Source organism: Mercenaria mercenaria, chromosome 19, assembly GCF_021730395.1.
Source record: "Mercenaria mercenaria strain notata chromosome 19, MADL_Memer_1, whole genome shotgun sequence".
Taxonomy (NCBI): domain Eukaryota; kingdom Metazoa; phylum Mollusca; class Bivalvia; order Venerida; family Veneridae; genus Mercenaria; species Mercenaria mercenaria.
In genome coordinates, this window is record NC_069379.1 from 45946420 (window position 1) to 45960749 (window position 14330).

The window sequence follows — 14330 nt, forward strand, 5'->3', positions numbered from 1 at the left end:
ACAGGCAATAACCGCGCTAAAGATAAAACTGTTAAATTAAATTAATTAAAAACATTTTAAAACATCTTGTACAAAAGTTTGTTCGGTATATTAAAACAAATACTATATGGAAGCTTATGTGACACTGGTATTGTCAACCTCGAAACAGAATGTCACCACGCGGCATTCGCCTCGGTTGACATTCTGCCCTCGGGTTGACAAACTCAGTTTCACACACGCTGCTGTATGATATTTATATACGAGTGTCGACATCTATCTCGACAGTATGACATTATAGTTTGAGCGCAAGACATCTTATTTCAATCGCACAACATCCCATTATGAGAGCATGACATTTTTTCTCCAGCACTCGACATGTTAATTCGAACGCACGAAATCACGTCTCGATCACTTCACACCTTATATCTACTGAAAAAGGTATGATATATGCGTTATAGAAAGACCTTGCCACCGAGGGATCACACTCTAATATGTTGATAGACAACCAATGGCAAACTGATTGACATGCAAGAAGTGTAAACTGCACCGATTTTGAAAACGCCTGTGCCTTTGCACAAATGAGACTTAACTCTGTCCATGAAGTATTCCTAGTACCAGTGAAGGCGACTATCCAGCTGAAGATCATGTGTTGTCCTCATTGCACTATTTCAAATACCGAGCGGTGTACCTTGATATTTTGCATATCTTTAGTTTCTTGGCATTGCCTCCTAGTATCACATTATCATTCTACCTTTCCAAATTGATCCCTTAGTCATCTACCCTCACCCCACAAATCAATTTCTGTTTTCCTTAAAAATACTTCTTTACTATTTTTTATATTTCTGTATCATTATTAATAAAAACAATATTATCATTATTCATTCATTCCCTTCCCCACCTTTACCCCATTCCTACCACACGCCTCAAATACAAGACATTACCATCCCGTATCATTTAAGTAGAAACATTAACATCTCCCTGTCAAAAACACTGTCTCTATTTCAAAATAATTTCACTTTTTTCTTTCGTGACCCTCTATCAAAACAGCCAACTATAAAGGCAAGGTGAGCAAGGTCCTCGTCTTTCAATATGTACAAGAAATAGATAATTATACATGTTAAGACTGCTGCCTTCAGAAAGTATACATGTAATAGAATGTATAACTTCCGTTGGGCTTAAAGCTAATACCGCATTATTTTACTATTATTATATTATTGAAGATCCAAGCCTATTACATACTTAATTATAAATACATGTCTTTTAGTTTTCAATAGGCATTGTCGACATTAAAAGTTCATGTTACGATATATATCTGTGTACAAATTCTTGCGACATTTAATCAAAAGTGCAACTTATAGTGGCAGATGATTTAGCGGCAACACGTTTGCTAACGGTGGATGCAAAATTTGATTTTATTCTTGCGACGTTTAAAGGTACCTGCGACATTTAACGCTAGTGCGACAGTAAATGGTGCTAAAGTAAGTTAGCGTATGTTTTGGGCCGTATGTTAAATGCAGGATACGTCAGTTCCTCAGTGAAAAATCATATATATGTGGGACTGCTGCTCTGTGGAAAATACATATTTCTATCCTATAAATTGACGTAAATACACATGTTTTGATACTTGTAAAAATAAATATGGTCATTATATTACCTTCACATTCGTTATATAGCACATTCTTACACGACCCGATTTATTTCCATACTAAACAAAGAAGACTGAAACTGTTTATTATTATTCAAAACACACACAGGTCGTACGTCAAAATCATTACGCCAAGCGTAACGTCATAACGATGCTATGTTAAAGAAATTCACATGGAGCTTGCAAATATTTAGAAAATATCTTGAAAAATGTAGACAGAAATCTTTAATAACTTGTTAAACTCGAAAGTATATTGTCTCAAATTTCTCGCCCTGTGTGGATGCGTTTCTTTAGTAAAGCGCCGTTGAACGTGTTTATCATGATGGTGATAATAAAAATAATAATAATAATAATGATGATAAATGATTGGTCATGCCTAAAAACCAACTTAATCACTAATGATTCCCAGCCGAACGTGTAGGACATAGCTCGATTTGGCAACTAAAGTTTTCCCTTGCCATTCATAAACAACAATTTATGAGCTCTATCTCTCCGCAAAATAGTCACTGTCTTTAAGTATTGTCATTTAATAATAATTTCATATAATTTCAACTAAAATTGCACCGATGCACTTAAAATTCGCTTGCCTGACACGTTAAACTTCCCAACAAATGCTAGCTATCTGCCATCGATAGGTATCCCTGAATTAAATGTACGACAGTGACGTAATAATAATGCGGGGTTACTGACGACATTATAAGCCAGTGGGTGACTTTCTACGGGTATTGCAAAATGCTCATTTAGTAACATAGCATATGTTGCATAAAACTATCTGATACATATTTTTCTTTTCGTTATTATAAATTAATTTTTTTATGTTTTCCAGTGAATTAGAGAGTTTTCTCAGTGAAATAAAAGTGATAATCCACAGTTTTGAAACAGTAGATTATCATTTTTATTTTTCACTGTTTTGCCGAATTAATTCCGGTCCTCCGTCGCGATTGAAGTCAAATTGTATACCAAGCGTTATGAATACAGGAGACCATAATGACGATGACGTCGTTAAAATGACGTCATTTGGGTTATGCTTTCTGCTGACCTTTCCCGCGATTTGGGACATTTTATAAATTACCAAACAAAAATAGAGTTTTACACATGAAATAAAAAGAAAGTTTGTTTGTGTCAGTGAAATATCAAGTAACATAGCATATGTTGCATAAAATTATATGATACATTTTTTTTTTTCGTTATTATAAATTGATGTGTTCACAATCATTTCCAAAAAGCTTACGTACCTCAATGTTCGCAATTAAATTTAGATAAAGATTGAAAGAAAACTTTAAAGCGCTAAACCTTTTTATTCGGATTTCTTTTCATTTCTTGCGCGGCTTAGATTATCCAAGCCTGAAAAAATCCTCGAGTCATGTATAACATCAAAGATTAAGATACTGTGATAATAACTAATATCGTATTTCATATTAAACGAAAGAAACTTACTTTTTATACATGTAATTCGAGAAATATATGTATTGTTCTAAACAGAAAAAATATATTTTATATGATCACCGTTATATAATATTACAATTACATTTCATCAATTTTTATTCATTAAAACAATGAAGTAAAAAACTACTCCTTGCCACTGAAAATCAATTAGCATTTATCCCAACAATGGTGAGATAATCATTGTAGCAAGATTCTGTGCTTGTCGATTTAAATGTGCCAACATAGGAAATCTAAAATCTTCTCTGTTTCTCTTGTATTGTATTTCATAATCACTAAAATTATCGAACTTCCTTTAAAAAGTAACTTAATTGCCATGGCAAAATAAAAACAAAACAAACTGAGTTATCGATATGAAACAACATATTTCTACCAATACATTCGTTTGGAGATAGTTAAAATCACTTTTTGTGAAAAATTAAAAAAAAAATGTAGCGGTGAGCACAACGCCCAACTTTATAGTGCTGCCTCACTAGAATATTACTCCGTAAAAACGTGATTTGATACCCCACCCAGTAACATTATACTGACAACGGGCTGACAAGTCCTAGGACTACCGTCTTGAGTGCCAAGTGAGGAAGCTTCTAGTACCATTGTTACGTCTTTGGTATGACGCGACCGGGTATCGAACCTATAACCGGTTCCGGTGGTGTGTGACTTTCTACGGGTTTTGCAAAATGCTCATTTTTGTAACATAGCATATGTTGCACAAACCTATGTGCAAGGGAAAATCTGATACACACTTTTCCTATTCGTCATTAAAATCGCTGTATTCACAATCATGTCTTGAATGCTTAAGTACTTAAATGCAGAACAAGAATATAAAATCATTAAAGCGCTAAACAGTTTTGTTCGGATATTTTTCTTTCTATAATTGCGCGGCTTACAAGTTCTAGGACTACCGTCTTGAGCGCCGAGTGAGGAAGTTTCTAGTACCATTTTTACGTCTTTGGTATGACGCGACCAGGCATCGAACCTATAACCGGTTTCGCTGGTGTGTGACTTTCTACGGGTTTTTGTAACATAGCATATGTTGCACAAACCTATGTGCAAGGGAAAATCTGATACACATTTTTCCTATTCGTCATTAAAATCGCTGTTTGATGTCTTGAATGCTTAAGTACCTCAATGCAGATCAAGAATATAAAAAAACTTTAAAGCGCTAAACAGTTTTGTTCGGATATTTTTTTTCTATTTTTGCGCGGCTTAGATTATTCAAGCCTGTTAAAATTCTCGAGTCATATATAACATCAAAGATCAAGATACTATGATAATAACTAATATCGTATTTCATAAATGAAAGAAACTTACTTATTTGATGAATAGATATGTTCTGTAATTTAAGTAATATTTGTATTGTTCTAAATAGAAAAATATATGGCACACGATGGCCGTTATGTAATATTACAAATAAATTTCACACATTTTCATTCATTAAAACAAGGATGTAAAAACTACTTCTTGCCACTAAAAATCAATCAGCATTTATCCCAGTAATGGTGAAACAATCTATGTAGCAAGATTCTGTGCTTGCTGATTTAAATGTGCCAACACAAGAAATCTAAAATCTTCTCTTTTCCTGCCAGTATTGTATTTCATAATCACTAAAATTATCAAACATCCTTTAAAATATTTGAAAAAATAAATTAATTGCCATGGCAAAATCTTGCCATGGCAAACTTACCATGGTAAAATCTTGCCATGGCAAAGTTGCCATGGCAGAATCTTGCCATGGCAGAAACTGGCCATGGCAAAATTGCCATGGCAGAACCTTGCCATGGCAAAGTTGCCATGACCAGTTTTTGCCATGGCAAAATAAAAAAAAACTGAGTTATCGATATGAAACAACATATTTCTACCAATACATTCGTTTGGAAATAGTTAAAATCACTTTTTAAGAAAACTGAAAAAAAATTGCCATGGCAACAAATTTTGCCATGGCAAAAGAACGATTTGCCATGGCAAAAGACCGATTTGCCATGGCAAAACCGCGTTTGCCATGGCAAATGTAATTTTCTCGTACTGATTTACAAAAAACTAGTAATGATATCATATCAAAACATACTAACTTTAAAATAGGTGGGTTAATGTAACAATTTAAGGCAATTTTCATTTTTGTAAAGCGCGTATAAATATGGGCTGAATTTGCCAAATACCGGCGTGGCAAAAAGAAACCGGCGGCTATTTTTTGCAGTATGTACAATATAAAAGAGTCACGCTAGCTATATGTGCTTCAAGTTTTCTTCTTGATTTTCTCAGCTGCCAGAGACAGCATTATGAGCTTCGCAGAAAATATATGATGTTAAAAGTATTATCCGGTATGTATTTAGGTATTATCTCACATATCACATAATGCACTTTTGGAGGAGGTCAAATCGTGTTAAAATCAACTAACTCTTTAGTGAATTGATTGGAGCTGTACTCCTGTTTACCCTATTATAAAATGTCTTACTAACGTACCGTTAAATTGATGTATGTTAGAAACGGTAATGGAAATTTCCTTTAATTATATTATTTCAGATAGTCGTCTTAAAAAAACATATTGTTTCCAAAACTATACACTAAATTAGAAAATGAAATATGAAATAAGTACTTACTCTAATCCAAACATTTTGCAAATTACTGTCGCATCTGCAGAAGCAAACCTAGTGTCACAAATTGTCCCCCACGTCCCATTAACAAGAATTTCAACACGTCCTTCGGAGGGTCTGTAACCATTCTTTAACTGAATGTCACTTATATTGAGTGGAAAAGCTGTAATAAATATGCACTGAAATTTACATAGAACGTTTACTAACTTTGAAAAATTGTCAGAGGCAAGTGGGTTTGTGAACACCTCCTTCTAACTCAATAATAAAATACCGGTCTACAACCATTCATCAGTTTAAGATTCAAGACCACTGTATTCATGCGACCTAGACCAAAAGAAAACTGAACAGCAGCCCCTCCCCCCGGCCGCACACACACACACACACACAAACACACGCACTATAGGTTTAATGCACGTTTTTGTTCGAGTAACAACATCTGCATAATCCCGAGAGATTCAGTGGTGAGTTCACCAACACAACCCAAAGGTGCTGTATCATGAAACAAATGACGTGCGCTATCGCTATATTGGCATAAAACACAACTAATGAAAATTAACAAGGTTATTTTGTTGATATTACTGATTTTACTCGATCGAAGTCGACCGCTTCATATTGATATGAACACGTGTTTTATTTACACTGTTCCAGGATTAACTGTAATAGTACGATAGTTCATAATGGTTGCATGTCTTGAGATGTAATGTCTTTTAAATATTAAATGTATGTGTAATAAGTGTAACTCTCTCTTTCTAACAAAAATGATAGACATGTACAATGAAATCTTTAGCTTTACTTGTCTGTACACAACGTTTAGATGAATTGAGTTGCCGAAAAAAAAAATCTGCCTGAAATTTCCACGCCGATTTATTTTGTAAGCAAGCATAGAAAATTTTGTTTTGCACTCCGCCCCTTTTGATCAAAATTTGAGAAACACATGGCTGTTTAACATCTGATGAACAGAGTGTATATATTTGACATGTTTTATATATTTGAATATCTCACCATCCATGTCTATTTATGTTTGTAAATCAAATAATTTGTGTTGATTACATCGATTATTGAAAAAAAATATGTTTAAATTGTTTTCTTCGTTTCACAAATATAATTATATGTAATATTTGAAAAACAAGGGAATAAATGATATTTGTTTTTCTTTTTTTTTTGAATGAAGAAATGATAAAAATTTATAATGAATATATATTGAAACAATTCGTTCCAAAATGTTCGTGTTTTTTTGCAACTTCAAAACATAGGTTATTGACACTCCATTTCCATATTACAAATTTCGCAGAGACTTGACTCATTATCCTGCAATTAAAAAGAATCTGTAGCTATGGAAAAATCTTTCTAACTAGAAAGTTTGCAGCTCAAACTCTCTCAGCTTCGTCATTTTCTTGCTTTACACAGCATCATTATGCTGCATAGATATGTGAAGTAGACGGAAATATTTATAAAAGTGTTGTGTAAAATTAAAGAAGGTATGTCCCCTTTCTTGAATGTAAAAGGCGAAATACTATTTTTTTATGTTTTTGATTGTGACTTTTAGGAACTAAATCGTGACTTTGTGTCAAACTCGCGTAATAATACAGTAAAAGTGAACGTCAATGCAGTCATCAATGCAGAGAGGAAGCATTGTTGCATAATAAAAGTAAAGTGAGGTTGAAAAAAGTTATATTTAATGAAAAGGTAGATGTAGTGATTTTATAAGTTTCAGACCTATTCATCTTCGACTAAAATAAATTAAAGTAATGTATTGAACACTCGTATTTGATAACTTGAAAATAAACATATTCTAGTCGCTGATAGGTAACTAATCGGTGTACCGACCGACAGGCAGATATTGAGGAAAAAAATACACCACTTCTTCTTCGAGGCGCATGATACATATAACAATAGATGTGCATATAGTTAGATAAATAAAATGACTTCACATGCCTTTCCAACAGTATTTAATTACAAAAATACAAACTAGTTTCAGCTCATCATAGTCTCATCATAAGCACTATTTATTAAGTTACATGATCTGATCAAGGTTTTTGAGTTGCATCAGGGGTAAGTAATTCAGGCAATAAAATATCTCACGCACGCACTTTAATTTGTGGTGTAAACCTGCAGACCGTAATAGTTCCAATCGATGCAAATCGCAAACAGTAGCAGATTTTTTAGGTATTTGAAATGCATGCACTAGAGATATGACTAGTATATTCAAATAGGCGTACAGTTGGAATGTGTACGCTTCAAAAAACGGTCGAACTATTTATAAATTATTAATAAAGAAGATATAGAGATATAAGTATTATTTTCCATACCATAAAGAGGGGTACATCTTTGTTCCTCTGACCAACTATTATTATTCATACATTTAATCTTTATCTGGTTTGGAAAGAACCCCGTATGACATGTCACTGTTAATTCGGTCCCATTGAATGCCACTGGATCTCCATTATAAATGTCTGGTAAACCACAAGCTGAAAATTCAAAGTTTAACATTACTCAACGTAACTGAACTGCCTGTGGAACGCGCATGACATGGAAGCAACAGGTTCCGAATCAAATTTGGCAAACCTTTCATGGATTTCTTAACGCTTTGGTTAAGCATCTGTAATATCATTTACTTAGATCAAATCATTTGATTAAGATCAGAACACTGCTTTTTCTTAAGTAAAATGTCTATGTTGGTATTTGCTTTGAATTCATCATGATACGGCCGTTCTGTAAACCGGCATAGTAAAATGGCATTATATTTAGTAGCCGACAAACATCATGATCATAAAACAATGTCCTGAATGAAACGACTTCAGATACAAAATTTTAGATTAACATATGTTTCTAGTTTAAAGCTATGTGTCTTTCTGACGCAAATATTAAAAGCAATGGGTACCTATTTGTAGATTGTGTTTATACGAAAACTTTCTAAAAAATGTTTGTTATGGGCTAATGCATAAGTCTTAAGTTTTTCACAAAGAAAAATCAATGCACATTTCATAACATGTTTTATGTTACATCGAGATACCATTTCGCGACATGCAGAAGCCGAAAAAAAGTAGTACCACATTTACTTTACTGTTATACATAAAACATATTTCAAACACGAAATGATACAATAAACCCATGTTGCACTTTACAGCTCGTTTAAATGGGTCAACCGTGTTGATGTACTAATAAAATAGACTGGTCAGGTTTATAGGTTGGTCAGGACTACGATATTTATTGTATTTTGCTATCCAAATATTTCTGTAAAAGGCTTCTTACCCTTCCGTTTGGATCCGTCTATCCTTACAAACATTTTTTGGACTGTATATACACACATTGTATACATAGTTAGGAGCGTAAAATACATCACTCGAACGTCTACCAATCCTAAAGAATTCCGCTGGCACGTGTTACTTCGGTATTTATTCCTGCTACACGTCGACGTCACGTCGATGTTCTATATTTTTCATTAAATTGCGTTTCTCTTTTACATCTACTGGTTCACATAATTATAATAATTTACATATTATATAGCAGAACCATAATTTAACATATTTCAACAATATAAATCGGTAATTTGCCCACATAAATATATCCGCAAGTGTATAAGTTCATAATATTGCTTTGATATATTAGTTGATTTAAAAGCATGGTACTGTTATATACTACTTCTTCAAAATGCATTTACTTACGTGTACAAGCTATGGATAAATCGTTCCGGTGTGAGCTACAAGGACGACATGGTGATTCCAGTGAACAACTATTTATAGTGTCCTTCTCTGCATTGCAATATATATGTTGTGCAAGTATTGGCCCAGTTCCTTCCCCATATTTTGCAGTATTGAAATACAAAGCTAAACTAGAAACAAACAGAAACAATTCATTTCATGACTATTTCATATTTCTTTCATTTTGCATTATGTCGAATAATTTCCACACATAAAACCTTATAAAATTATATATCATTCACCAATTAGGCACCAAATAAATGAAATATATGAATTTATACTTTCTTAAGAAATAATTTCTTTCAATTTTTTGTCGGTGTTTTCCTTACTCTACATAACGCCTTACTGCACCTGTAAATAATCTGTTGTCATATCAGTTCAAAAACTATAAATCCTGCACAATAACTATGAACGATAACATGTTTTAATATTATGATTTTTCTTCATCTAAAGGTTTCAATAAGAAAATATTTTTGTATAGCATTACAGTAGGCAATATAAATTCATTGATAGTCGTTTAAATAATCGTCCGGGAATAATAGTTTGGCATGAAATAATCCCTCAAATATTTCATGGGAAAATTTAGTTAAGTGCAAATTCCAAACCATCAATTATGGTGGAATAATATCGCAATAATGATAATATGAGAAGGGCTGTCGCTTATGTTAAACAGGTAAATGTGTTCGACAAATTAATAGTTCTGTTCGAAATGAAAGGATTTCATGTTGTATTTTTAAGTACTTAACATCAGGTTTGCCTAATTTGTTTATTCGAAATGCATGTCTATAAAATTCATTGGAACATCAGCAGTGTATAAGAAAGAAAAACTATAATGAAATAAAAATGGTGAGTTTGAACTGTAGTATTTTCAAAAGTTACTGAATCTATTCGCACATAGAAATTCACAATAATTAAGATATTAATTAAGTGAGGATAGACATTGATTTGTTCCGTAAGTTTAAGTTAACACAAAAATTGACAATAAAGTCACGGCCTTATTTTATCCCACATAACTTTGTTGGGTGAATTGTTACATTACTTGAAAATTTTGTGGATCTTAAGCAGCGTTGAACTTCCATCACATGCTTTCACTGTAATTACCTGGTTGATATATCGAATATAAATGGAGCATATGCAGCTAATTTTCATTAATAAATACAGCTAAACGGATGTAGTAGACAACCTCCAATAAATATTATAAAACCTGCTTACAAAAGTCGGGGGCCATGCCAAAAGTTCTGTCCCTAACGGGCTTGTTTAATCCTAGGTATTTTTAAAAACGCGTCATTGCACGTCAATGATGTGTCCAATAGCTTGCGGTATCATATCATGCAAATTGCTTTCAATTGACCGAGTAATTTCAAATTTAAATACACGCAGTCATATTCATTGAGCAATTTACTTGTCACTTTATAAAATAGCTGAAAGGATTGAAATGCATAGCATTATTAAAGTCCGCATTAGGCTTGATATAGATTCAAAGTAGATATTTAATGAATTGTATTTCAAGCTATTTTAATGCTGTCAGTTTTTAGGTATGTTAATTCTTTTAAAGCTGAGAAATTATCTGTCGAAGATGATACCCGTTCTGGTAGGCCAAAACCTTTTATTATCATGGCAAGAAAAGATGACAGGCATTGGAAAACTTCTACAAAGCACAGAACACCACAAACACAGCCTCAAAGCCACGCACTTACAAAGTAGGCCCACAACCAAAAAATAAGCTCTAACATGAAAATATTACAGATGGGTTTCTTCAAAAAATAAGGTAAATGCAAAATATAAACAGAGGTGGAGGAAGAGGAAGGGGTACAGAGGGGTTGGGTATGGAGGTTGAAGGGGAAAGTAAAACAGGGATGAATGTACAAAATGGAATACTATGTTCCTTAATCATAATGACACTTCTATCTAAACCACAGCAGCGCTCATGTAAAAAGTTAAACATACATACACACCAACATACAAATGGAATAGATAAAAAGACAAATAAGATAAAACAACTATATAGTGCACGACCATAGACACACAGACGAAAAAGCACACAAACGCATAAATATAAGCAGGAAAAAACAACAATCGGACATTTCCTTAGGATTCCCTGCAGCCAAAACTAAGTCGGGCACGTACATCGCTGCTGCATAAGTAAAGCTGTGACCGAACAGCATGTACGATTGTCCGTGAAAGATATTTGCAAATAATTCTGAAAATGGTGTTTGGACCTGAGAAAGGTTTGTGTGAGGTTTTGGTAGGTGGGTACCTCATTTGCAAAAGAAACATTGCCTTAAATGTCCTCGAGAGCTTTTGAAAAATACGAAGGCTGTAACAGTTGTGGGGCAGATAATAAGCAATGGAAGTGAAAAGATAAAAGAACGCCTCCTTATGGCCAAGAGACGAATGTTGTAAGCAGTTTTCTTCAATACTAGCGGGACAGTTGTTCAAGTGCCTTGTCCATCTTGCCATACAGACACTGGACGATTCTTCAATTTAAAACCAGAAACCTCCAAGCAAGGGGTAAACCGGAGTCCGTCTTATACACGACGTGTGATGTTAAGTGTTCTATTTTTCTTTTTTGCTTCTGAAATGGAGGAAGGTGGACATTGCCACCTTATTTACCTGATCCAAACCCTGTGACGTTTTTCATATCTAAAGATTAAAATATATATGAACAATACCCGAAACCTACGTTATTTCTAGTAATTGGAACATTTACTACTGGGAAATTATTGTAAATTCATTGAAATAGAGATATGTATCAGTTTTTTGAAGATGATGTCCTAAAAGAATTGAAAGATTTGATTACATGTTGTTTCTGTCGGAATTCAATGCTTATGTTAGTCAATGGACACTCGTTTTTTGTTGGGTTTTTTTTCGGAAAAGAGTGTCCATGTATTATATTCTGTTCAGTTTGCATTAAGAACTCTCTTTTCCTGACTTGGTGTTGTTAACATCCATTTTTTTCACTATTAATATGGGAGTTAATGGTCAAGCATTGAAATATTATCACTGTTAATTATACATGTATGGCTGTTTTATCGATTATAAGTAGCTTGTTTCAGAATGTTATTAAGAATAGAGCAACCTAATTATACGTTTAATCAACTTCTTTATGTTTGTTTATCTTAATACATAAAATATGTATTTATGTTTAGCACTTGAAGATTTGAATCATTCGTAGCAATGTGTTAATAGAAAAGATCGGATTTAATTATATAAATGATTGAATAATTTATCTATAATAAGACTTTAATGTTTGTATGTATTTACCTTGCACCGTGCATGTTACATAGTGTCTGTGCCGCATACATATTTACATAACTTTTATCGATCGTTCCCCAGTGCCCATCGACATATAATTCCATGCGACCGTCATATGGCCCAGATCCATTTACGAGTCGTGTATTGGTAATGTTGAGCGGTTTAACTAAAAAGAAGAAAAATAAAGTAAACAAAAAAAAAATACATTGAATATAAGTTTCAAAAATAATGTAATTTTTACATTGGAGTATTTACCTTGAAGAAGCAAAATCACATTAAAAAATAAATATATAGGGAAGAAATCATTTGCTGTTGTTAACAAAAGAGGCAAGCTATAAATAATAGGTGTACCTGAGAATATATATGAGAAATAATACAAAATGATAAAGCCTTTTACCACCCCAATCTGCAGCTTAAATTAACTTCTATAATATAAAGATATTAAATGAAGACCATAACCCAAATGCCCGAAATATTTTCTACACTGGTTCCTATTACTTACATACTTCTAAGGACTATCGCATGACCTTAAGAAAACTATGAAAGGAAACTAAGCCAAATATATTCAAATTTGTTTTTGATAGAAAATATATTACTAAGTAAGAACTAAATCTACGTAAAGAGACATTTGACAAAAACAACCATATGATTTCATAATTTATGAAAATTTGAAAAATGATCCCGTTTGCAATGGTCAATAAAATCTTTGAGATATGGTAAGAAAAGATGTTATTTTTTATAATCTGATTATACCGTAACTGGTATATTACAATTATGCAAGTCATTTAGAAAATTCTGTCACAAAACAAAATTTATATACATTGTGTAAATGAAAACTTGTTTAAGATTTACTTTTTACGTTTACGAGAATCACAATTATGATAACAATTTCCCTAATTGGCTTTTTTTCTACAATGTTTACTTAAATAAAACTATACACAATCGTAAATAAACGTATGGTCTATGATATTGTTAGACAAAATGTACAGGCTCTGATTAAGGAGATTCATGCATTTCAAGCTGAATGTATGCCATCTTGTTTAATCATTGAACATGTAAGATGTTTTAATATCTTATCTTCACTTTAGACACGTTACAACATAGATAGTTCATACATAATAATCATATCCATGATATCGGCATGTCAAATCTATTGTACATTATCCTAAAAATTGCCATAATACTCCAGTTGATCAAACATTCATAAATAAAACGCCACATATTAAAATTTCATTTAGTATTATCATGTATGTACATCTTAAGGATATTAAACAGTCTTCGGATTAAGTTTCTAATCCAGAATCTTCGGAAACTCATTTACCTTTTATCTTTGACATTTTTGACATCTTACAAATATTTCAAGTCTTATAAAAATAACAGGCCGTTTCGTTTTACATATCTCAAATAATGAATTCCTTGACGAATTCAAAGCTTGTCCTCCCATGGGAGAATTATTTTCTCCCGCGGATGTTTACAACTTTAAGAAAAGCAGAAGAAATAGCTATCTTTAATGCGATGTTATAAATATATTAATGCACTCTGAAATAGCCTGTGCGTGGATTGTAAAGCTTCTGCGGGAAACGGACTGAATGGTCAAACTTCAGATTCGAATCCTTATCTTTTGCTAAAATATAAAATTCCAGGCTTCAGTTCTCCTCGTCAGATTGTTCCTACATTTTTGCCGAAAACATTGTTCAGCCGCAAAGTTTTATCCAA

At 32.9% G+C, this 14330-nt stretch overlaps 1 protein-coding gene across 1 annotated transcript in view; it reads right to left on the reverse strand.

Moving 5' to 3' along the window:
• LOC123542232 (uncharacterized) overlaps positions 1-14330 on the reverse strand; it is a 66976-nt gene that overhangs the window by 40122 nt on the left and 12524 nt on the right. Inside the window, exons 6-9 of the mRNA XM_053531346.1 lie at positions 10399-10460; positions 9324-9490; positions 7968-8126; positions 5665-5821 (exon numbers count right to left, since the gene is read on the reverse strand). Of these exons, the coding sequence (XP_053387321.1) occupies positions 5665-5821; positions 7968-8126; positions 9324-9490; positions 10399-10460 (545 nt within the window). The remainder of the gene's footprint in view (positions 1-5664; positions 5822-7967; positions 8127-9323; positions 9491-10398; positions 10461-14330) is intronic.